Source organism: Python bivittatus, unplaced genomic scaffold, assembly GCF_059951505.1.
Source record: "Python bivittatus isolate LINGU-HERP-01145 unplaced genomic scaffold, Pbiv_v1 ctg000610_np1212, whole genome shotgun sequence".
NCBI lineage: Eukaryota > Metazoa > Chordata > Lepidosauria > Squamata > Pythonidae > Python > Python bivittatus.
In genome coordinates this window covers 4545383-4570060 of record NW_028277088.1, presented here as the reverse complement: position 1 = coordinate 4570060, position 24678 = coordinate 4545383, and the positions used below count along the sequence as shown (strand labels likewise).

At 43.5% G+C, this 24678-nt stretch overlaps 1 protein-coding gene across 2 annotated transcripts in view; it reads left to right on the top strand.

The window, feature by feature from the left end:
- Window positions 1-24678, top strand: part of PLCD1 (phospholipase C delta 1) — a 59019-nt gene that overhangs the window by 22887 nt on the left and 11454 nt on the right. For both annotated transcript variants that reach the window (XM_088149953.1, XM_007437901.3), the window contains exons 2-9: window positions 1276-1440; window positions 11259-11487; window positions 14168-14297; window positions 15909-16140; window positions 16899-17100; window positions 17995-18139; window positions 20983-21132; window positions 24194-24322. In XM_088149953.1, coding sequence (XP_088006079.1) covers window positions 1276-1440; window positions 11259-11487; window positions 14168-14297; window positions 15909-16140; window positions 16899-17100; window positions 17995-18139; window positions 20983-21132; window positions 24194-24322 — 1382 coding nt within the window. The remainder of the gene's footprint in view (window positions 1-1275; window positions 1441-11258; window positions 11488-14167; window positions 14298-15908; window positions 16141-16898; window positions 17101-17994; window positions 18140-20982; window positions 21133-24193; window positions 24323-24678) is intronic.

The window sequence follows — 24678 nt, the reverse complement described above, 5'->3', positions numbered from 1 at the left end:
TCTTTGTGACAACTAGGGAGAGTCTTGTCTGAGATGCTTTCTCAGATTACAGTTCTGCCCCAGACTCAGATTTCTTTTATCTGACTGTTGCCTTGGTTGCAACTCTTCCTCCTGTCTCTCAAGATTATTCCTTCTGCCCATTTTACAAGGCCTGGTTTTCTGTGCTCAAGGATTGGAGGAAAATACTATCAGAAGTAGTGTGGAAAGGCCCTGAGTCTGCAATGGAGAGGTTCAGAGAAACTCTGGAGAAATCACTCGGAATGGCAGCATTGCAGTCCAAGGTCTTGGTGGGGGTCATGCATGTGACCCCCGAAAGGCTTTAAATGCAGCCCAGGAAGGCCCTCTGAGAGTTGCCAGCAAATGGTAATTTTTAATGTGACAGAAGAGGAAAATAATTATAAAGACAGGGAGCAGTGGTATCAACTGTATTGCATTAGTTTCAGGGTAAATCAGATGAATCACAGCGTGCTTTGTTCTGAGTCCGCCCACTCATCTAGCAAAGGTAAAGATTTCTTTGACTTGAGCTTGACATCTGGTGAGTTGATGGACATGTTTATGTATTTTTCTTGGGAGTAACACAGAAGTGGTTTACTATGGCCTTCTCCTGGAATATTGCATCATCTCCCACTCTAACCTATAGCCTCAGATTACCTTGTGGTCTCCCTTGTGGCCTGGCGCAATATGGTTCATGGGGTCACGAAGAGTCGGACACGACTTAACGACTAAACAACAACTCCCTTTCAAATGCTAATGAGGTCCACTTTTTTTGCCCTAACAAGCTCAGTAGATCCTGCCAGGGAAAGAGCTAAACACTTGTCAAGTGAAACACAGTTCCAGGTGGTTTCCTAAAACAGTTGGCCCTTGTCGTCTTCTGCTTTTCATCTTCCCAGATGTGGGATATCCTGTTGGACCAAGTAGGTCTGACCCTTTTTCAAGACTACCCAAGGTTGCAGATGTGCCCCCTGCCTGCAAACTCCTTGAATAAGTGCAGAGGAAGCTCCCTCTGAAAACCCATCTGGGTGGGAATGCCTCTCCCCACGTAAATGGAGCTGGTGGACAGCTGAAAGCAAACTTTTGAGATACACCCATTGCCTTGAATGTTTAGGAACAACTATTAAAGTTAGTCTGCTGTTGTATACATAGTTTTGCTTCTGACCTGGTAAAATTACACATTCTTGTAAATCCAGAGAGGCAGTGAACCAGATGCAGGGGTTAGCATACATCGTATGTGGAAAGCGTGACCCGTGTGCTAATTGTCATGTTGGTGCTCCTTAGGTTTACAAGATGACCATGACCTCAAGTTCCTGCTGCGGGGAAGTCATCTCCTGAAAGTCAAGTCCAACTCCTGGAGAAGGGAGAGGTTTTACAAGCTCCAGGAAGACTGTAAGACCATATGGCAGGAATCCAAGAAGATGCTCCGATCCCCCGAGTCACAGCTTTGTAAGTATCTGACTATCCTTATCCAGGTAGAACAGCCATCGTGGACTTGTTTATGCTTGGCTCCAGGTTTCAGATGATCTTAAAGTGAAACCTTCCTGCTCAATCAAAGGACCTTTGGGGACTTATCTGGAGGCATCGTAATTCCAAACAGTGACAATCAATACATGTAGCTCTCACTTAACAACCACAATAGGGACTGGAAACTCCATTGTTAAGCAGCATGGCCATTAAACGTGACATCATGTGACCATGCTGACTTATAACGCCACTCCCATTGGTCCCAACTGTGATAGTTAAGGACGGACCTCACATGAACCTGACTTCCAACTTCCTGCTGGTTTCTCCATTGACTTTGCTCGTCAGAAGCAGCTGGGAAGGTTGAAAATCATGACCATGGGACGCTGCAACGTCATAATTGTGAGCCAGGTGCCAAGCGCCTAAATCACAATCATGCGACTGTGGGGACGCTGCGACGGCCGCAACTACGAGGACCCGTCGTAAGTCTCTCTCATTCAGCATTGTTGTAACTTTGAACGGTTGCTGAATGAGTGGTCGTTAAGTGAGGACGATCTGTACTGCTGTGGGAGAAGTGCCCCCTTAAGTAAGGAACTGAAGCACGGAGTAGATGCAACAAAGTGCTGCTACAATGATTCTCACCACAGGAACACAGAAGAGCCCCAAGGCCCGCAAGGTTACAGGTTACATCCCCCCTGAAATTATACATAGGATTTGAAAAAGCAGTGTGAATTATAGCACAGACTTTACTGCAGGAATGTAGGATCTGATAACAACATGGGGTGACCTTACCATGTACTGCCGGGTGCCTCTGCATGCTAATCTTCTAAGGAGACTCCAAGTCTACCCTTTCTGCTGATACTAGCACCTTTTGACATCAGCAGTGTCCTTTATTGTACCCATATATTGACTCCCTTGACACCACAGGAAAAAAAACCCTTTTTTTTTTTGTTATTTATCTCCTTCCTGTCCAGGGTCATCAGGCAGTTTCAGTTTGCCTGCTCTCTAACACGCACTTCAGAATCACGTGCGTAAAGATAGGATATTATTTGTCCCCCACCGCCCCCTGTTATGAAGGACTGGCCCGGTCTGCCTTTTTCATTTTCTGCAGCACCCAGATATGACGCGTGGCTCGAAATGAATAGGCAGCCCAACTCAGCCACCCTCTGGAAGGGGCCAGAAATCTGTTTAAATGCCGCGATAGTTTGCGCGCCAGGCTATGCTGTGGTTACAGCAGCTGCCAGGCCTCGCGATGGGGTGGAGAGCGTCTAATGCAGTACTTCCAAGCAGGCCTTGAGCATCTTCTGGATGCAAAAGGTCATTCGTTAAGTTTGCACAACGTATTTCATGATTAACGTTCACCCGTTTGGGACGTGTTGGGTAATATGCCGAGCAATCACCGATGAAACTGGATCGCACCCCATGCCCGTGGGCCAAATGCAGCTGGTAGGCACAGTCGAGCTGAGAAAATATGTATATCAACAAGACTTCCCCCCCCCACCGCCCGCAGCTCTCTGATCTGAAAGAGTATGCCATAAATCCAATAACTGAGAACGCATTTGCTGCGAATCATTGCTGAGAAGTTGGCCACCGTACATGCTGGGGTTGCTCCTGTCTGTGCAGAGTCTCCTAATGGCAGAATTCGTGTCCAGAAGGGTTTTGATTCGATTTTTGTTCTTCTTTGCTTCGCTTCTTTCTCCCATTTCCAGAATTCTGGAGCACCCAAAAGTTTGCACACTGTTTGAGTTAGCCCTAATAAACATATTCTCCAGTTAGAGATTTTAAAACATATTTAAAGCCACTTCCACCTTCTCCAAACCTGGCCTTTTCCAGATGTTTTGAGAATGCAACCCTCAATGTTTCCACCCAGCGCAGACCTCTGGATACCTTGTGTTACAGGTTCCTTCTGATTTCGATTTTTTGAAGGCTTCCTTTTTTTCTCTGTATTTCTTAAATCCAGTCGTGTAAATCTGAATGGACTTCCCTTGTTAATCCCAGCTTTTTCACTTGTTGGCGACCAGCATTCAAGGAAACCAAAGTCCATCGAAAGGCACCCAAGAACAAAGCAAATAAGGGTGTAACTCTGAAATAACAAGAAAAAACATCCACCACATTTCCTGCATACACCAGATGAAAGGGACCCTTGAGCCCTTCCTAGACTGGATTTTCAAGTATTTTGCAGTATTGTTAATGCGCACAATTCCTTCTGTTTGCCATTACAGGTAGTCCCCGGGTTAAAAATGCCTGGTTTAAGGATGGCCCATAGTTAAGAACGGAGCCTATTGTAGCAAAATTTGAATTAAATACACCATGATTCGAGTTAAATACACAATAGTTCGAGTTCATTACACAGTACTACTTATACAGTATTATACAATAATACTCTTCCGGCTTACATAAAAATTCGACTTAAGGACAGATCTTGGGAATGGAACTCGTTCTCAAACTGGGGACTCCCTGTAGTTCAAAATGACGGTCATCATTAAGGAGATTTGGGAGCAAATCGTTCCAGATAATGTGTCTCTCTAGGGCTGCTTGGTCTAGGCTGCAAGGTTCCAGTTGACCACCAGAGGGCAGGAAAGAGATCCAGAAAATGCCAACAGTTTGTTGCCCTCTGCTGGCCATCTGGATCTTTGCAAAACCGATTTGGTAGCCCTAGTTTTCTCATATTATTGTCACCAGCACCCTTTCCTAAATGCTTCGTGAAAGCTTTGCAGTTTTCCTCAAAGGCCTCAGAATGTTAGCTTTCTTTTTCAAGGTCCCTCTGATTCTAGAGAATCGATTGGGAAGGTGACTGCTGTACGTTAAGGGTTGATAGCCTTGGCTTTCCCTCTCATTATCTGCACGTCAGCCCGAATTGTGTATCTTGGAGAGACAAAGCAAAGTTATAATATATACAAGGAGAGATTTCACTGTTTTAGGTGGCTCCAAACAAGTTCATTTGCCATATGAAACATGCTTGGAAACTTCTAAGCATGTATAATCTTTGCAAAATGAATAACCCCCGTGTCTCCTTATTTACCGCAGCGCAATCTTTCTTCCTTGGACCCTTTTCTTAACGGGTCACAATTTTTAATTTTGCATTTTTGAAATGGTTCGTGTTATTACTGGGTTTCTGCCAGCTTGTGTATTTGGAAGTTTTTTTCCCCTCTTGCTTCTGAATCTTTGGAACAGCCTTCCTTGGTCTGGAAAGCGCTAGTTTGTTGGACTACAATACCCAGGAGGATCAGCTAGTGTGGTCAGCGAAGAAAATGTCTGGAAGGCCCTGGGGAATATGAAATCGGGTCCTTGAAAGATGATAAAGGGGCCTATCGCAAACATATTATTATTCCGTAAGCCGCCCAGAGTCACCTCTGGGGGAGATGGGCAGGATATAAATTTAATAATAAATAAATAAATAATAAAATATTATCATGCAACTGCTGCCCTGATTAATAATCTGGCATCATGTTCTGTTTTGCAAACTCCCCCCCCCCTTTTCAGCATGCATACATTCAAAAGGCATTTTCCCACATACAGGAAAGGTAGGAAGAATTTTCCCCTGGAATCAGCCTGGCTATAGGGAAATGAGAGATCAATTCGGGTTTTAATTAATCAGGAGTGGTGTCTGCATTTTGAGCAGAACGTTAGGCTGGGTGACTTCCCATAGTAGAAGTTCCGTGATTCGGAGGAAAGAGCTATGACAAGGAAGGAGGGAGAAGCCAGCTAGTCTATCAAACCTGTTTAGTTGAAGAAATACGCCTAAATATTGATATAACAAAATATGAATTAAAAATTTATAGGGCCAGGGTTTGCAACCTACCCCAACTTGCTGATGCTCAGAGGAAGTAGATAGAGAAATAAAATAAATACACACATACACACGTAATTCCGTTAAAGTGAGAGTAACGGAGAGTAAACACCTGGCTGATCATGTTTCAGCTTAGAAGTTAAACAGAAGTTTGGATGGGGGACCACCAAGAATTCTAGGGCTGTAGGCTAGACTTGACGTCAAGAAGATATCCCAAAAGAAGGCCCGGCTAACCCCTTCTGGAACGGATGTGTCCATGAAGTCTCCAGGAGTCAATCTTGATAGGAAGGAGAGGTAACATTTTATCTGTGTAGGGTGACACCGTTCAATCTTTAACCCAAACATTCGAGGCAGTGCTGAGAAAGCGTAGCAAAAAAAAAAAAAAAAGATCTTCTTGGCTGCTTTTTTAAAGGAAAAGGGAACGAGAGCCAGTGGCAATTCCTGGGAATGTAGATTTGGCAGCTTGGGATCATCAAAGTAGACTGTTTCTTGAGTGTTGGGTTGATGAAGCTAGAGTCACTTGTATAGTGAGATGGGTGACATATATAAATTTGAAAAATAAATAAATTTGCCAATACATTTTCAGAAGGGCCTCTCTGCAGATCTGAGATTAATGGGAACACATTACAGCGACGTTGCGCTCATCTTTTGTTTAGGTTTTTTTTAACCTGCCTTTATTATTTTTAAATAACTCAAGGCGGTGAATGTACCTAATAACTCCTTCCTCCTCCTATTTTCTCCACAACAACCCTGTTATCAGTCATCCTGAATGTCGGGTTGCCTGCTTATCTTCCGAGAAAGGCAGTTTATAATGATTGGAGTTAAAAATGTCCATGTTGAACACTAACCCCCCTTCTTCCCCCCGCCACGCACATAATTTTTATCTAGTTTGCTTTTTGATTTTTCTTCTTGCTGGAGAAAAGACCTGAGAGTTTTAACCTGAGACTGGATATCAAGGACTATAACTTTTGGAACAACATCCAAGGGGCAGAGCTAATCAATGTTGGAAGAGAAAAAAAATATAAACCCTTCTCTGCCAATTGAAAGAACCTGTGTCTCTGGTGCATTTTTTAAAAGCACACCTCCCAATCCAGGCGGAAGGGGAGCCAGCATAACCAAACAGGTTGGTAGATCTGCTTTAATCAGGAGCAAGGGGCTCCAGGTGCAGTTAAAATTTGCATTTATTTGGAGGAAATTATTGTTCTTCTTCTTAATTTAAACATATTGGCTGTCTAACTCCAGTGGAGTGTTTTGCAGTGTTCAAAACTAGAGAAAAACATAAAAACAGCTAAAAACATTAAATGTTTAAAATGTTTTAAAACACACAATCCAGACTAAAATAATGAAATGAACCAGTCGGTCAATAAACAGTCTCCTCCAAATTGAATTTGACTTTTGATGATTTTATGGGCACAACTATGCAGTTTACTTGGCAACAACCTGGAAAGGGGTTCCCCTTAGCTTCCTCCAGAATGTTTTTCGACTTCCCTGGCTAGCCTCTAAGATTTCCTGGTGGTCTCCCATCCAAAGAGTAACTAGGACCAACCTTGCTGAGCTTCCAAGTCTATACAGAGTTAGCCAGAATCTGTCCCCTTCTGAGCCTACAGCCCCTGTTTAAGCCTGCCATTGTTTTTAAGAATTTATCTGTTTACTGATTCTTTCATTGATTTAATACTTATAAGCTGTCCCGTTCTTGAAGGACCCTGGGCAGCCCAGGATGTCGAAGAAAGGGAGAATAAAATCTAATAATAAATAACCAGATCAAAATCACTATTCCAAAGCAAAAATCGACTGTAAAATAAAATAAGAAGAAAGCCCAAGATAGACACCCAGCAGGGACCAGAGTATGTTGAAATTCAACCGTTTTAACTTGTTTGTGGAATTGCAAAAAAATGGGAGCTGCTCATTTGTCTGGGGGGGGGGAAGTGTTGCCCAAATGGGGGGCTGCATGAGGGGAGTTTTCAGGGGAGGGTCAAAATCCGCAAGATGGCCGGCGAGGTGTTGTGATAAAAGCCCCGCCCCTTTTGTATGTGCATGTACAAAAGGGGCGGGGCTTCCATCACGACGCCTCACCTGCCATCTTGCAGATTTTGACCTTCTCCCATGCATGCCCCACCTCCTCTTCCATTCGTGAACCCAATAAAGGAGAAGGACTTTCATTAAACCCTCTTCCCAAATGCTAGACCAGAGTTCCAACTGGTGGTAGTTGTGGCTGTTATTATTATTATTATTCAAGAATGACAGCATGACTATAATCATCATTAAAACAATCTTGTTCTGGGAAGCTGTTTAGCTGGTTTTCCATGTTTTTTGTTCCAGAATGTGGCTGGATTGCTAGGGCAAATCTGATTACAAGTAGTCCCCAGTTTTAGAACGAGTTCCATTCCCAAGGTCTGTCCGTAAGTCAAATTTGTACGTAAGCCGGAACAGTGTTATTGTATAATACTGTATAAGTAGTATTGTGTAATGAACCATTGTGTGTTTAACTCGAATCATTGTGTATTTAACTCAAATTTTGCTGCAATGGGCTCTGTTCTTAACTGTGGGTCCTCCTTAAACCAGGCGTTCTTAACCCCTTCTTTTCCATGGTGGGGTTTCACATCCATAATTTATACAAGTTTTTCTTTTTCTATTTGGGCATGTGTTGCTCAAAGACTTCTGCTCCTCTCCAGGGGATGGAAAAAAGGGAAAATCAGCCCACTCCCAATTCTGCTCCAGAGGATGTGGAACCCAGCTACGCTTGCAACCTGTAAATACACAGAATAGTATGTGTGACAGGGTGGAAACAGAGTGCACCCTCGTTCCTCTGAGAAAACATTTAGTCGATTGCAACTTTGCCCTGCATGACCCCCGGGGTGACTTATCTTTCGAAGCAAACACGTGGGAGACTGTGACGCATGAATAATTTTTAACTGGACGGGTTGCACATGTTTCTAAAAATATTTGCAGAAGGAGAGATGCTATGTCAAAATCCAGCGATCTCTGACTGTACAGCCCCTTGCTTCCCTGGCTGGCTGATCCCGGGTATTATCCAACTCACTCGATCAAGACTTTCTCAACTCGGATAAAACACTTCCTCTGCTTGTCACTCCAACCATGATTCACCCTGTCCTCTGATGCTTCAACCCACTATCGCCTCCCGACCCCAATGCAGCTTGAAAAAGGTGCATTTCTAAAACCCTCTTGGATATTCAAAGGGAGGGAACAGTTCTTACATCTGGTGGGAACGAGTTCCTTCAGAGAAGGGTCACTCCTCATGAGGGGTGGGACTCACAGCAAGCCCTCGCTCCAATTCTGTTTGGAGTAATCAGTGCACATAATGATCAGGCAGAGCATTGATGGCACCCTTCTGGCTGCCATCTTGACTTTTTTGACTTCCTTTTGGACATTCCTGGAATGAGCTACTCCCATTGTCAATCTCTTTCCTGTCTCTCCTCTTTGTTTCTGTAATGGACGGTAGGAATAACCTTGAGGAACAGGAGGAAGAGCCTCAATCAAGACAGCAGTTAGATAAAAGAAATTTGAGTCCAGGGCAAGAATGTAACTTGAGAAAGCGTCTCAGGCAAGACCCTCCCTCATTCTCACAAAGATAAAGGGAGGGAAGGGGGAGTGTATTCAGACTTGAAGATTCTGTTACTGTAACCTAATAATAAAAGTAGTACAAGTAGTCCTCACTTACCAACTGCCTTGTTCAGTGACCATTTGAAGTTACGATGGTTGAAAAAAAAAAAACAGCTTTGCAACCAATTTACAGCTGTCACAGTGTCCCACAGTCATGTGATCACCATTTGGTGCTTTGCAACTGGCAGACATTTACGACTGTTGCAGTATCCTGCGGTCACATGATTGCCATTTGCAAGCTTCACAACCAGCTTCCAACAAGCAGAATTAAAGGAGAATTTGGAAGTGAAATTGCAAGTTGCAGTCACGTGATGACTTGCTTAATGACCGCGGTGACTCGCTTAATGACGGAAGTGGAAATGACGTAAGTCCAATGCAGTCATGTGATTTTTCGCTTAGCACCTGTGGCGCTTAGCGACAGAGTTGCTGGCCCCAGTTGTGGTTGGGAAGCGAGGACTACCTGTATCAGCATTCATAACATTGGTTTCCTAATCTGGTCTACCTCGAAGAGCTGACAGTTCCTAGTCATGTTGAGATTCCTGCCTTCCTCCTAGTTATGAGTGACCAAATGTACACCTCTTGGGGCTGTTCAAAATAAGGGAGAACATCCTGCTTTAAGAAGGGGACAGGTAAGGATGACTTTCTAGCTGCCTCACTCCTGGGCTGGGACGAGATGAAGGCCATGCCTTAGGGCCGAGCAGAACAACGTCCTTCCCAGGACATTGTATGCAATGTGTTCAGTTGCAAATGGGGATGCAGCCTAAATTTTGGGCACGGCACCTCAAAGCACCACCACTAATTCCAAAGATGAATTAGTCTTTGTTTTGCTGTGAGAAGTTGATGGTCGAAAACTTTCCCCAGCTCTTCCTGCAGACAGCTGAGAACGGGCGACACCCTAAAAGAAAAATACTGCGACGAGCCTGAATACTCTGGGGCTGTGCATGGAGAAGCAGCCTTGTGGGGCTGGGTCATCGGGCGATGCATTTGCTACGAATTAGCCTTGATTTTGGCTTACTTAGATCCTGCCGGGCATCTTATCTGCCCTGCTGGAGAAGCTAAACAACAGAATTTGCTAACGCAGAATGGGGTGCCGGATTAGATAAAGCAGTGTTGTCCAAACTTGGCCACTTTAAGATGAGTGGACTTCAACTCCCAGAATTCCCCAGCCAGCCATGCTGGCTGGGGAATTCTGGGAGTTGAAGTCCACTCATCTTAAAGTGGCCAAGTTTGGACAACACTGAGATAAAGTCACGGAGGATAAGGCATTCAAAGGCCAGGAAGGGAACATCCATTTTAAATCCAGACTTAAAATGGCTGTTTGTTATAAAATGCATCAATTTGGGACCCTCATAAGAAGCATTCTTGTTCCTGGTCATTTTTTCATCCGCGTGATGAGAGGGGGACTGGTGGCATTGCACCGTTTGCAAATAATAAACCCAGATTCTCAGCTTTTGTGAAATTGGACGTGCAAATGTGCGTCTGCGGCTGAAGAGCCATTGCACTCGAAAAGCCCTCTAGATCCCAGCGCTGTGACGCGTTGAAACGAGCTAACATGAAAGCGAGAAACGGGTGTGAAACCAGTCACTTTCAGAGTTCAGATTCGGTTTTTAACATTGGGGGATTTTAAATGGGGTATTTTGAAGTTCGTTTCTGAGACAATGCATTAATCAATATTCTTGCTGATTAAATGTAAAGCAATACATTAGTTTTTGCCCCGTTAGCAATTGGAATGGGCTCGCCTGTTGTAAGATGGATTAATGGTTGACTGACTAGAAGGAGATTTAACATAGAAAGGGGAAAAACACCTCCAGAATGTTCGGTGGACAAGAACCTGCATGAAAATCCCCCAAGTTTTGTATTTCCTCAGCAAGGGGTGTCCGCAGGGAATTGAAAAAAGTCAAGATTGCAGGAGCCACGACGTGACTGAAGCCTCTCTTCCTTTTGAAGTGCGTCACAAAGAGAGTGGAGCTTCAATCATGGGGTTAAGGCCACCATCTTGACTTTCTTGACCCTTCCCCAAAAGAGATGGTCCTGTCTTCGCCCAAGGATGCATTCTGGAGAATTTGAATACAGGGCTGACTCACGTATGTGTGCCATTTGACATGCTCCTGACAGTTCTGGATTTTGGTTCTTGGCAAGTTGTGTTTTCGCTTGAAGAGAAGACTCAACCCTCTGGAGAAGACACACTTTTTTTCTTCTTCTTTCTTTAAGCTTTGCTGCAAAGCAGAGATTTATTTATGTCTTCGAGTTACAAAACTTGCGTGCAGGGGAAAACACCTCTGCCAGCAAGGAGCCGAGGGGGGTGAGAAGTTTCATTAGGGCTGCCTGGTTGCTGTAGATAGATCTGGTTAGGGTCTGCCTCTGACCACCAATCTTGGGTTTGCTCCTGCAGTCTCCATTGAAGAAATCCAGGATGTCAGGCCAGGTCATAAGACCGAAGGGATGGAAAAATATGCCAAGGATGTCCCTGAAGTCCGCTGCTTTTCTATCATCTTCAAAGACCAGAAGAAGAACCTGGACCTCATCGCTGGCTCAGAAACTGATGCAAATCACTGGGTGTCTGGCCTGGGCAAAATCATTGCCAAAAGCAATTCTATGAGCCAGAGGCAGAAATTACAACAGTATCCTTTTTTGTCTGTTCGCTTCAGAAGGATTTCCAGGGGAGGGATGAGTTTTATTGCATTTTATACTTTATCCTAACTTACCTCCAAAGAACACAGGGCTGTCTTTCTGCAGCTTAAATCTCGGTAGCCCGTGAGATAGTTCAGGCCAGTCTTTTCCAAACTTGGCAATTTGAAGAAGTGTGGACTTCAACTCCCAGAATTCCCCAGCCAACATGGCCCTTGCACAGAATTCTGGGAGCCGAAGTCCACACATCTTAAAGTTGCCAGTTTGAAAAACACTGGGTTAGACCAGCCTTTCTCAACGGTGGCACCTTCCAGGCAGGTGGACTTCAACTCCAAGGATGTTCTGCAAGGGCCATGCTGTCTGGGGAATTCTGGGTATTAGTCTACACATCTGGAAGTTGGGAAATCACAGGGGTTGGTGTAGAGTCACATAGTGAAATCATGGATAATGGGAGTTGTAATTACCCATAATGACATCTAATTGGGGACATTTAAATGTGATTTCCTTGCCACTCAGCTAAATTGATGTTTTACTCAGGAGATTGTGTTCCAGAGTAGAGGTGCATCTGTCTGCACAGGTGTCAGCACATAGCTGGCCGCATCTGGAAGCTAAGCAGGGTCACATCTGGTTAATACTTGGATGGGAGACCACTAGAAATCTGTGGGTTATAAACTACTTCTGCATTGTCAGTGAAGCTGGCAGGATTCAAGCTCAGTTCAAGGGAGGCTGCTGACCTTGAAAAAGCTAAGCAGAGATATTGCTGGATGGATGGGAGGCCACTCAGAAATCCAGGGCTGAAGTCTAGCCTGGAAAGCTAGTATTTCTTCTAAAAGAAGACAGTGACAGTTTATAGCTATGTTGCTCTAAGAAAACTATCTGGATGTATCAGTGTGGTAACCAGGAGCTGAGGGGAGAAACTTTACTTTTAATTTCACAGTGACATGGCTGGTATATCTGGATGGCCAGTGATAAAGAAGGAGAGTTTGACCATACCACGGCAGGGGTCAAAAAAGTCAAGGTGGTGGCCCGAACATTAAAAAGGGTCTTTGATTGCACAGTTGCGATAGTCATCTTGATTTTTAAATGCACACTCCCCATCTCTACCCCACATAACATCTCTGAATTTGTTTTCAGTTTGGGAATAAATCAGTCCACAAGGGGTCAGGGATCTCTTGTGTGTTTCTGTGTGCATATTTCTTCAAATATGAACAACTTAAATCATATTAATAGTTAATTAATTGCATCTAATTTTGGCTTCCAATCTTCACCCCCAAGATGTTCTCCAGTAGGGATGGGGAAAGCTCTGTGTCCACCAGAAGACTCCCTTTTTCTCCTGGAATGCCCCAATTTGGTCATTCTCTAGGTAGGTCATTATTTCCATGATCACTTCTGGAAAATGGCAGATCACTCCAGAAGGACCAAACTCATATTTTCTGGGAGAAAAATGGGACGTTCCATAGAATAGCCAATGACTGCTTCCATAGAATAGCCAATGGTTAGTGTTCCCCTCTTCAGCTTACATAGCCCGATGGCAGAAAGCCTTCATGAACACTCCCAGGTGAGACAATGTCACAGTTGAGAATGGTCAACTGTGAAAATAGCCAAATCCTTTTTGACAGAATGGCACAAACGTGCAATCTTGGCTTCTAATGAAGCCCATTTTGGAAAAAAGAAAAGTGTAATGCCTTCCCAAGACTTGTCACCCTTTCAGTTAAGGTCTTCTAAATGTACCTTCTTGTTGGCCAAGCTTGTGGCTTTGAGATTCAATCCCGTTCAAATATGCTGAAGCCCGTAATTTCCAAACTGAGCCTTGACCAAGGTTACTCGGACTGTATTTATCCCCTGGCCAGAGTTTTCTCTGAAGTTATAATTACTGGGATTATATTTAGCTTGGTGTGGTTGTAGTTTGATCTGTTGAGGGGAAGGTGGGGGAGTTGAGTGGAAATCTGATGCAAGAGCTCATTCAACATACTTGGTTGGGATGATAGAAATTGAAGTAAATCTCTCTGGATTACATCAGGTTGGGGAAAGCTGATCCAGGTACAGTAGAGCAAGTCAGAAAATGCATAGTATAGACGTGCTCTGATGCCATTTCAGAGCTTTATATTATGGTGTGCAAATTTCCAAAGGAATGCTTCACGTCAGATATCTAAGGAGAACACCCATCAAATACCCCACTTGTGTGAAACTTACTAAGAACAGCTTCTGTGCAGGTAATGGGGTGCCAAGAAGTTGCTACGTCAGTGGGGCTCACGTGCCCCACTTCTAGTCTTTGCTAAGGTGGAGCAGCACATCTTCACAAGGTAGAAGTGAAGCATGTCTGTGAGTCACACATCTCTATTATGCACTAGATCAGTGTTTCTCAACCTTGGCTTCAGATGGACAACTGAAATAGACTGAACAAAGAGAGGGTCTCACGAGAAAACTGTTTTAAAGCTGAACGCTTTCTTCACATACTTACATCTGCTTTCCTCTCTTCACAACATCTCAAATCTTCTAGAAGAGCATTGCCCCATCTGATGTCCTCATATAATGTCTGGATCTACCTGTCCCTGTAAACCCAAAGATTTGAAGGGCACTAGACCTGAGAAGATTAGCTTCTAAATGTTTAGTTTGAAATATTGGGTATGACACCCCCTTTCCATGTAGGCTCCTTAATAATCATTTCAACAGCTGGATTCACGCCTGCCTGAGGAAAGCGGATAAGAACAAGGATAACAAAATGAGCTTTAAGGAACTCAAAAATTTCATGAAGGAAGTCAACATTCAGTTGGATGACAGCTATGCCCGGCAGATCTTCGAGGTAAGGAGAAGGTTATATATTTAGTTTTTGGTTTCTTGAAGATGGAGTCAAAGGTATTTCAGAAACAATTAAAGGCTTTTTGAATGTAGGATTTGAGCTGAAATTTTATCCCAATGTTGTGATGTCACTCCTGTTGCACATGATACATCTTCCAGCTGATTCTTTACATACCATTTCCCTTTCTATATTCTGTTTCTTCCCAGGTTACTGTACTTTGTTGATGTTTTTTCCCCCACAAATTGTGATTTCTCTATATAGGAAGTCCTCACTGAATGACCATTCGTTCAGTGACCATCTGAAGTTACAATGATGCTGAATGAGGGGGACTTACGATGGGTCCTTGTCGCTGCAGTTGTTGCAGTGTCCCCACAGTCACGTGATCACGTTTCGGGCGCTTGGCAACCGGCTTGCAATTACGATGGTTGCAGCATCCTGCGGTCACGTGATCACCATTTGCGACCTTCCCTGTCAGCTTCTGACAAGCAAAGTCAATGAGGAAGCTGGCAGGAAGTCACAAATGGCAGTCACGTGATGGCGGGACACCGCGACCATACGGGATTCTCCTAACGATGGCAACGTGGACTGCCACAACTGCTGTCATAAGTCGGCACAGTCATGTGACATCATGCTTTATGACCGCATCACTTAGTGACCGAATTGCCAGTCCCAATTACTGTCGCTAAGCGAGGACTCCCTGTACTACCAAACATTAATGTGCTGCATTGGACTGATAGCCATATTTAGGTATCAACTCCTGCCTCCTACCAACCTTGCTCAAGTGTTTCTCCTGCAGATAGTTGGGCATAACGTGCCTCCGGTTGTATGCATCAAGGCTCTTCTGCAGGTATCACGTGAGTGATGTCAGCAGGGCAGACTTACCCAGAGCGTGTACATGGTGAGCACTTGAATTTACGAAAGTTTTAGAATAGGGCTTTTAACGTGTACTGGTTGAAAGCTTTAGGACTCTTCTGACTTCAAGTAAGGAGGAAAAAAATTTGCATGCTTTGGCTTGGTTGTTCAACGTTGCTTTTCTCCCCTGCACTGGAGTTGTGTGAAAACCACACAATATCTATTTTTCTCCCTACGTTCCAACTCAGCGCTATGAATTAGTCATCAAGAGTCTTCTCTCTTTCAACCGCTCAGGCGTTAGGAAACCAAATGTCATCTTTTCCGCTGACGGCTCCCATTTTCGATAGTGAATTAGGGGAACGATGGGATCACACTGTAAGCGATTGGGCCCCCAAACTGCTTGGCAAGCGTCCCCAAGGCATGGTGGGTAGGATTCTTGTGCAGCTCCAGTCATTGCACCATGGGACTTGGATTCCATTTGTGCTGAGAAAGGGGAGGGAGGAAGAGCTTGTAATTGCCAGTTCCAAAATTAGACTCCTGTTTTCTCCAGAAAGGAGAGGCCAGAGCTCTTATGGCTGGAAGCATTTGTGAACTTCTTGTCTCCGCTTACTAGCTGACCTCCTTGGTGAGAGCAACGCTTCGCTTGTTCAGCCAGCAATGTTGATTGTGTCCAATGATCCCCTCTTTTGCATTGTCTAGCCCTGGTTTAGGTTGCGTCCCATAAAGAAGAAGTCCTTTTATTTCTTCCCTCTACATTCACAGCAGTGTGACAAATCCAAGACCGACACCTTGGAAGACGACGAGATAGAGGACTTCTACAGGATACTGACGGAGCGGAAGGAGATTGACCGCATCTTCTCTGATCATGCGAAGGACAAGCTGGTCATGTCGCTGGACCACCTGGTGCGATTCCTGCAACAGGAACAATACGAGGAGGACGCTGGCCCTGAATTGGCACTCTCTCTCATTGAGCAATATGAGCCCAACGAGGCAGGTAACTGGAGATACGTTTCTCAGTTGGTCATCTCTGTGCAGAAGCAGGTCTCTGTTGGAGAAGCAAGTGGAGATATGTTTCTCAGTCGGTCATCTCTGTGGAGAATAGGCAACTGGAGATACGTTTCTCAGTCGGTCATCTCTGTGGAGAATCAGGTCTCTGTGGACAAGCAGCTGGAGATACGTTCCTCAGTTGGTCATCTTGGTGTGAACCAAAACATTCACATCGAGAAGCAATCGAAGCCACAATTTTTAATTCTCAAAATCAGAATTAAGCAATCAGGCTTGCTCTGTCTTCCATCATCCTCTACCATTCTCCAAAACCATGCCTTTTCCTTTTTTAAAAAAAAAATCATATATTGTTTTATTGTATTATTATAAAACACAAATAGTACATTATATTATTGGGGTACGGTGGTATTTATACAGTATTGCCTAGAGATTATTGACACTGATGATTTAGATAACTTAAACCTTTAAAGATAAAGAAGAAAATTATGTCAACATGAACTATGTTTTCTAAAATGCTGATAAGCATAAGGTGGCTTAAAGTTTACATCTAGAGAGCTGAGTGTAGCATTGATTAACAACTGCAAAATGCCTTAAATTACTTGTTATATAATAAAGATTTTTATCTTAAGCCACTTAAGTTCTTCACTGCATTGTTACTTCTCATTGCTTGTGCATATTCTAAGAAAAAAAGTTTAAAAAAATGCTCTCAGAATCTCTTTTCCTTTTTTTAATTGCAATTTTTTGCAGTCAAAAGTCAAAGGGCCATGAGCAAAGATGGCTTCCAGATGTATTTGCTGTCTGTGGACGGGAACGTTTTCAATAAAACTCACCGCCAGGTCTACCAGGATATGACCCAACCACTCAGCCATTATTACATATCTTCTTCACATAATACCTACCTCATGGAGGACCAGCTAACAGGGCCCAGCAGTACTGAAGCCTACATCAGGTACCGAACCATATTTCATGCATTGATTTCTTGCATTTCTTGCCTGTCTTTCATCCAGCAACTTAACACACCATACCGAGGACTCTCTTCTCTGATATTTCCTTCGAACAGCCCTGTGAGGTAGACTAGGTGAAGAGAGAGAGGGGCTAGGCAAAACGCAACCACATAGGACAAAGGAAATGAAGATGTTGTGGTTTTCATGGGTTTTCCCAGGATCTCTCAAAGTTGATGTCTCAGAGATACTGGGCAAAATGCAACCAATGAACTTTGTGTCTGAATGGGCCAGAACCTGGGTCTCCTTGGGCCAGTTCCAACACCTTTAGCACTGAACAACATCTATATCTGTGACCTGGGCTAGCGGTGGGATTGTAAGGAGGCATCTCATGTAAATGCTTCCTCGTACATGGGTTGGCAGGATCAACCCCATATCCCATCTATTTGATCCTCCTGCCACCAGTCTCAAATCATGCAAGGTCGCCCAAATCTTGGAAGAGAGTTCATGAAATTTCAGCTGGAAACCCCAAAATTGCAGGAAATGTTGGAATCTCACCAGATTTTGGCCCCGTTTTGTATTGGTTTTAGGATCGGCCCCTGTGTTATGTTGAGTAAGAACACCCGCTATCTGAAAAGACGACTGATTCCCCCATCCAGTGTTTAACTCAAGACACATGACTAGCAGGTGTCCTCAGGAAGTCAAAAAATCAAGATGCCCGCTGGTCGCACGGTCCTGATTGCGATCTTGATTTTTTGGTGCTCCCCCATGGACACCTCAGATGTCCTATTTGGCCCACCAAAGATAGGAGGTTGGTGCTTCTTCTTAACATTCCCCTCTTTGAAGAGGGAGACTTGCTTTGAAGGACACACCCCAATCGGTTTTGATGCTCTTTCCTGCAGAGCCTTGACGAAAGGTTGCCGATGTGTGGAGCTCGATTGCTGGAACGGCCCGAATTCAGAGCCGGTCATCTACCACGGTTACACGTTTACCTCCAAGATCCTCTTCTGCGACGCCATCAAAGCCATCAAGAACTATGCTTTCAAAGTAAGGGGAGCTGCCTTCTCTTCTAAGCCCAAGGACATGCCAGCATGTCTAAAGGCTTACATACAAGAAATGATTAAATATTTCAGATGAGGAAGGCGGAGCCAATAGTGTTGTTCTGCTCCTTAAATAGTTTTGAGTCAGTTTGGAATTCCTTGGCTTCTGAAATTTTACTTGGCATTTCAGACGGAGTGTTAGATCCCCTAAGGGTGGGAAGCTTATTTTAAACATATAATTTTTGGATTAGTAGATGCAGCTTTTATTTTGGTCTACTATGTTGTTTCCTTTGCCATGCCTTTTAAGTATTTTTCTTTGGTTCCCCCCTCTTGTGTTAAGAAGAAATACTCCTTAACAGTAATGGGTCAAGGAAAAATGAAGAATATGGTCCTTTATTCTAATATACAATTTCTTTATGTACAAGGATTATTTCCTTCCTTTCCTGTACCATGAGAGAAAGGTACAGTAGAAACCTTGATTTTTATGTTCCCCCATCCAGTAGATTTCAGATATACAGTGGTACCTCGGGATACAAACTTAATGCATTCCGTAACTCTGGGCGTATCCCGAGTTGGTCGTAACCCGACGCAAATTTCCCCATAGGGTTCAATGTAATTCCGGTTAATCCGTTCCGCCCTCCGAATTTGGTCGCACCCCGAAGCAAATTTTCCCATAAGGTTCACTGTAATTACCGTTAATCCGTTCTGGCGTCCGCGGACCACGCGTCAGGGTCGGGAGAATGGCCGGGCGCCGTGCGGCGCGGCGGAGAACGGCCAGGCGCCGCACGGCGCAACGGGAGAATGGCTGGGCGCGGCGTGGTGCGGCGGGAGAACAGCCGGGTGCGGCGTGGCGCGGCAGGGCGGGAAAACGGCCCGGCGTGGCGGGAGAACAGCCGGGTGCGGCGCGGCGCAGCGGGAGAACGGCCGGGCGCGGCGCGGCGCGGCAGGAGAACGGCCGCGGACCACGTGTCAGGGCGGAAAAATGACCGTACCCCGAGGCGGAGTTCGAATATCGAGGTAAATTTTTGTGGCCAGAGCTGGTCATAACCTGAAAAGTTCGTTAGTAGAGGCGTTTGTATCCCGAGGTACCACTGTAATGGACACAATTTTAGTTCAGGCTTCAACTCTAAATAACTGAGAAAGTCTATTATTTCTGAAAGCATCTGGGCAAATGGCATACATCAACATCAATTATGTCATTGGTGTAAATTACACCAATGACATAATTAGGCAAATGATGTAAATTGGCACATATTGACGCAAATGACTTAAATGGGCAGAACTATGTAAATTCAGAAAAATGACATCAATTACTTCATTTAATTCATTTGGACTTAACAGACATTTGGATTTAACGGACATCATATCCTCCCAAATAATTGGTTAAATTGAAGTTTACTGTACAGCCCAAAGCAACTGTGTTGCTTTCTAAAAAAAAAAATGCTTCAGGGGTGCTGGCAATTCTAGGAGTTGTACTCCTGGCACATTTGGAAAGTGCCAAATGAGAGAAAAAGGTCATACGCACATACACACAAACCCATCTTGTAATTATAAAACATACAGTTTTTCCATCTGTGGACACCCAGCTAGGTTATGGCAACCATATTAGGTAACAAAAGTACCATAGGGGCCAAGACATAGGTGCTTGTAGTAATTACAAGGGCCAAATCTTTTCAAGATGGCTAATTCACAAATTTCAGTGATTTCACTCTGAGAGATAATGAGATCCCACCCCATTTTTAATTTTTTTTTAAAATATCTAATGTTGAAATTCTCCGAATGTCATTAAGAACCATTCCAGTTGCCATTTCATCCATGGACACCATGCCACCAGCCAGGATGCCCTCAAAGGGGTCAAAAAAGTCAAGATGGCAGTTGCAACTGCATAATCAAAGCCCTATTCCTTTTTTGTGTGCATCACATGAACACTGCTTGTAAAAAATGGGTGGGGCTTCAATTCATGGTTGCAACCACCATCTTTAACCCCTCCAACAGGCAACAGTCCTCTGCTGCCAGCCGTTGAGGTCGAGCATACCATAAAACCACAGAAGATCTGACTAGTGCTGTCTGAGAAAAAGCTCTACTTGAAACTCCAAGACAAATTACCTTTTTTTTGTAAAATTTCCCTTAGATAAAGGTAAATAAGTAAATTTTGCGTCTGCAGGATATGGTCAAAGAAGTTGAGATTGTGGCCCCAACACTGCAGTTACAGCTCTGCCTGTTTCTTATGTGTTTCACACCGTTGTGATTGTCATCTTGATCTTTTTGACCATGCCCTGAAGACACCTGGTATAAAACCAAGATAGGCCTTATATTGCAGGTATTAATATAGCCAAACACAATTTCTGTGCAAAGAAGAAAGGAAAATCCTGGTGGGGATGATTAAGAGAATGCCACATATTCACTTAAATTAAATTCAGACTTGTAATCCAGCCACACGCTATAACTTGAAGAATATAATCGGGATGGTAGAGTTTTACAATTTCAAAAAGGATCCATAGTTGGGTTCAAGTCACCTCCAACGGTGAGAGGGTCCCCGGATTTACGAAGCAATTGCCAATCCATATTCAAAAGCATTTCCCATCTGAAAATAGATTTTTTGGGCTGATCAGAACAAACTTTTCCCTTTTTCCTTGTTACGCTCCATGCCTAAAAATGATCTGCAAGGATCGTTCTTCAGATCCACCATCAGGAGACTCTTGCCAAGGTCTTTCACATTCCTGAAAAGAAGGTTCATAGAGTAGGACATTCTCTAGGAGCAAAAGGTTTGGGGCAATGCCCATGGGCAGAAGTCATGCTCCTACAAACAAGTCAACATCGACTGCTTCGGGTTGTTTCTCTTCCACACAGATCTCTCCGTATCCCGTCATCATATCCCTGGAGAACCACTGTAGCCTTGATCAGCAGGAGACTATGGCACGCCACTTGCACTCCATTTTGAAAGACATGTTGCTGGTGGCACCAGTTGATTCCCAAGCAAACAACTTACCTTCCCCAGAGGTGAGCTTTGGGTGGCTTGGGGTGACCTTGAAGTTGCAAGGATGGCCATCTTTTCCCTTGTTACTTTTTTTTTACTTTTTCCATGCCTAAAAATGATCTGCAAGGATCGTTCTTCAGATCCACCATCAGAAGACTCTTGCCAAGGTCTTTCACATTCCTGAAAAGAAGGTTCATAGAGTAGGCCATCTCAGTCAAAACCACTAAAAGCATTGAATCACTGAGGTGGCCTCCGCATGTGCTGGACTCAAACTTTCATCTCCTTCATCTTGCATGCTTGCTTCTCTGGTGAATGAGGATGGGAGTCAGAGTCTGGTAATTCTGGAAGACCCTGAGCCAGAGAAAATCATCTCAAAGTTCTCTGAGTTACTTCCTAAAGTACAACAAAAGACTGCAAAAGGAATGGTAGATTTTAAAAATACCACTGTTTGAGGGGTCCCCACCATTTCATCCTAGCATTTCCTTCCTTGTAGTCAAATTAAGCCAAGTAGGAACTCTATCTGGAAATCAAGGGAAGATACAAAAACATCTATTAATTTGACTTTAAGACAAGGTTAGATATTTGCAGATTGTCCATATTTTTTGAGCTACATTCCTATTACATGGAGATTGGCAGCTTGAGCATGGAAGTGGCTTCTCAATGTCCTTCTTATTGCTAAAAGACCAGTCCTTCAGTGTTGGAAAGATAAATTCATGATCCCAATTCTTAATAAATGGAAGCCCTGAAGTTACTTGCAACTTATGGAGGATTTACTTTCGAACATAGACTGCATATGGACAATTACAGGAAATATTTTACTGAACCTGTTGTGTAAAACTTGATTGGTAGGTAGGTAGGTAGGTAGGTAGATGGATGGATGGATGGATGGATGGATGGATGGATGGATGGATGGATAGATAGATAGATAGATAGATAGATAGATAGATAGATAGATAGATAGATAGATAGATAGATAGATAGATAGATAGATAGATGAGAGAGGGGGGAATGGGGGAGAGAGAGAGAGAGAGAGAGAGATGATAGATATAGATAGATGATAGATAAATAGAGAGAGATAGAGAGTGAGTACAGGGAGTCCTCATTTAGCGACCCCAATTGGGACTGGCAAATTGGTTGTTAAGAAAAGCAGTCACTAAGTGAAATATAATTTTACAATCTTCCTTCAGTTTTCCTTTGCTTTACCGACCTGCAAAGGTCATAAATGCGAGGACTGGTTGCAAAGTTACTTTTTCATCACCGTCGTAACTGCAAACAGTTGCTAAATAAGGCAGTCACTAAATGAGGACTACCTGTATGTGAATACACACACACACACACACATTATATACTTACACACATATGTATGAGAAGTCCGTATGTGTATGTATCTGTGTGTGTAAAATTTTTTGTCCTTTTTGGATTGCTTTCTTTTTTTCTTTTTCTTCCCTTTCTTCCTTGTTCTTTTTAACAAAATAAAGAAAGCAAACAAAAGGAAGCAAATTTGAAAATCTTCATAGCTGCTGGGCAGGCAAGACATCGGTGTTATAGAAATGGTTTCCCTGAAAAAGAGTTAAGAGACAAGTAGGTCGAATAGTCAACACCTCACATCCCAGGAATATTAAAATATCCCAAGGACTGTTAATCATCACTTGTCCTCTGCCATGTTTTCCCACCTGTCTCTGCTGGCCCAGGTTGCTCTGAAGCTGATGTTAACATTCACAAATCTTCCTACAGAAGGAGATGATGTGTGATTTACATGGCTCGAGAGAGTTTCCTGAGCAAGGTAAATCAGGGTAGAAGTGAACAGACCCATCTGCACGGCCACAGCAAGTTTTTGTCCACATTTTTACCCCGCAAGGCTGCTCTGCAGCTGGGGATCCAAACATTGACATAACTAGTTCATTGTTGCTTGTGTGAATTAGCTGTCTGTCTGGTAGGGCTGTGCAGCTTTCAAAAGCGATTTGAAAGAAGTGCTCTGGACCTCACCTGGACACGGACACAACCCCTCGATCCATTAAAGCAGCCCTTCTTTTTTTCAGCTTTCCACACGAGCCTGTAAAAAAGACACAGCTGCTTTAAGAGGTAAGTGAAGTCAAACCAGCTCCTTAAAACAGCCACTCCTTTCTTTAGGCTCACGTGGAAGCTGGAAAAAAGAAGGGCTGCTTTAATGAACAGCAGGGATGTTGCACTGATGTGAATTCTGGGGCATTTCTGTACCTTTTCTGAAGGACGCACAGCCCTACGGTCAGCTATGATGCAGTGTTTTGTTTCATTTTTCAAGAAAGAGGGACACAGGAACTTCTATCTCTAGATATTCTATTTTTCTTTATTGTTATTATTGTTCATGTTACATGTAATGGGCAATAGGAATAACCTGGAGGAACAGAAGGAAGAGCCACAACCAAGACAATGGTCAGATAAAAGAAATTTGAGTCCGAGGCAGAAATGTAATTTGAGAAAGCGTCTCAGACAAGACTCTCCCTAATTCTCACAAATATAAAGGGGGGGGGGCATTCAGATTTGCCAGATTCTGTTACTATAACTTTATTATAAAATTTGCATTGGCCTGTATAACTTAGGTTTCCTAGTCTGGTCTACCTCGAAGGTCTGACATTCTTATTGGTTTTTTAAAAATTATTACTATTTTAAGTTACTTCTGAAACTTCATAACAAGAGGGTTGCACTGATGTTGCAGTTCTTTGTATGATTACAGCACAAAAAATGGTTAATCTTAATCCTGAAATGAAGCTCGGAATAGAGAATCTCCCTTTTTACTCTTACAGCTTCATTACTATCAAATCATTTCTAAAGTCAGTTCTTCCTCTGCTATGGTTATAGCAGTGTTCTCAACCTTGGTCGCTTTAAGCTGTGTGGACTTCAACTCCCAGAATTCCCATGCTGGCTGGGGAATTCTGGGAGTTGAAGTCTACACAGCTTAAAGCAACCAAGGGTGAGAAATTCTGGGTTATAGTAAGCACTTATTGGCTAATACCTGTGGAGTCATCCATAGTTCTGTTAGATGTGCTCCCGGCACCTGATCACTTTATTTTCTCCACTGCATTGCATCTTTGTTATATCTCCTAGCAATTAAAAGGGAAAATTCTTGTGAAAGGAAAGAAGTTAAGCCCAGAAACAGAAGAGGTTTCAGATGAGGATGAAGCAGCTGAAATGGAAGACGAAAATGTGAAGCGTGAGGTAGAAAAGAAGAAAATGGTAAGTTCCTTGGTACATGATCCATGTTTATACTAGGAGGAAGTAAGCTGAGACTCTTTAAAACCCTCATGGGAACATATATGTTTTATTCTGCTCTTGAAGGAAGATTATTAGGGGTTAGAAGAGGTGTTTGGGTTGTGTGAAAGCATTCTTTAAGGCAGCCTGGCCTTTTTTCAGTCTTCCATAGAAACCTGAAAAAAAAGAGAGACATAGCTGTTTTAATGAGCTTCAGTAGACATGTGGCTGCTTTAATGAGTTGATCCTCACACTGTTGCATCCTCGTTTGGACTCACGCAGAAGCCTGGAAAAAGACCAGGCTGCTTTAAAGAGGCATTTTGCATATTTCAAAGCACCTC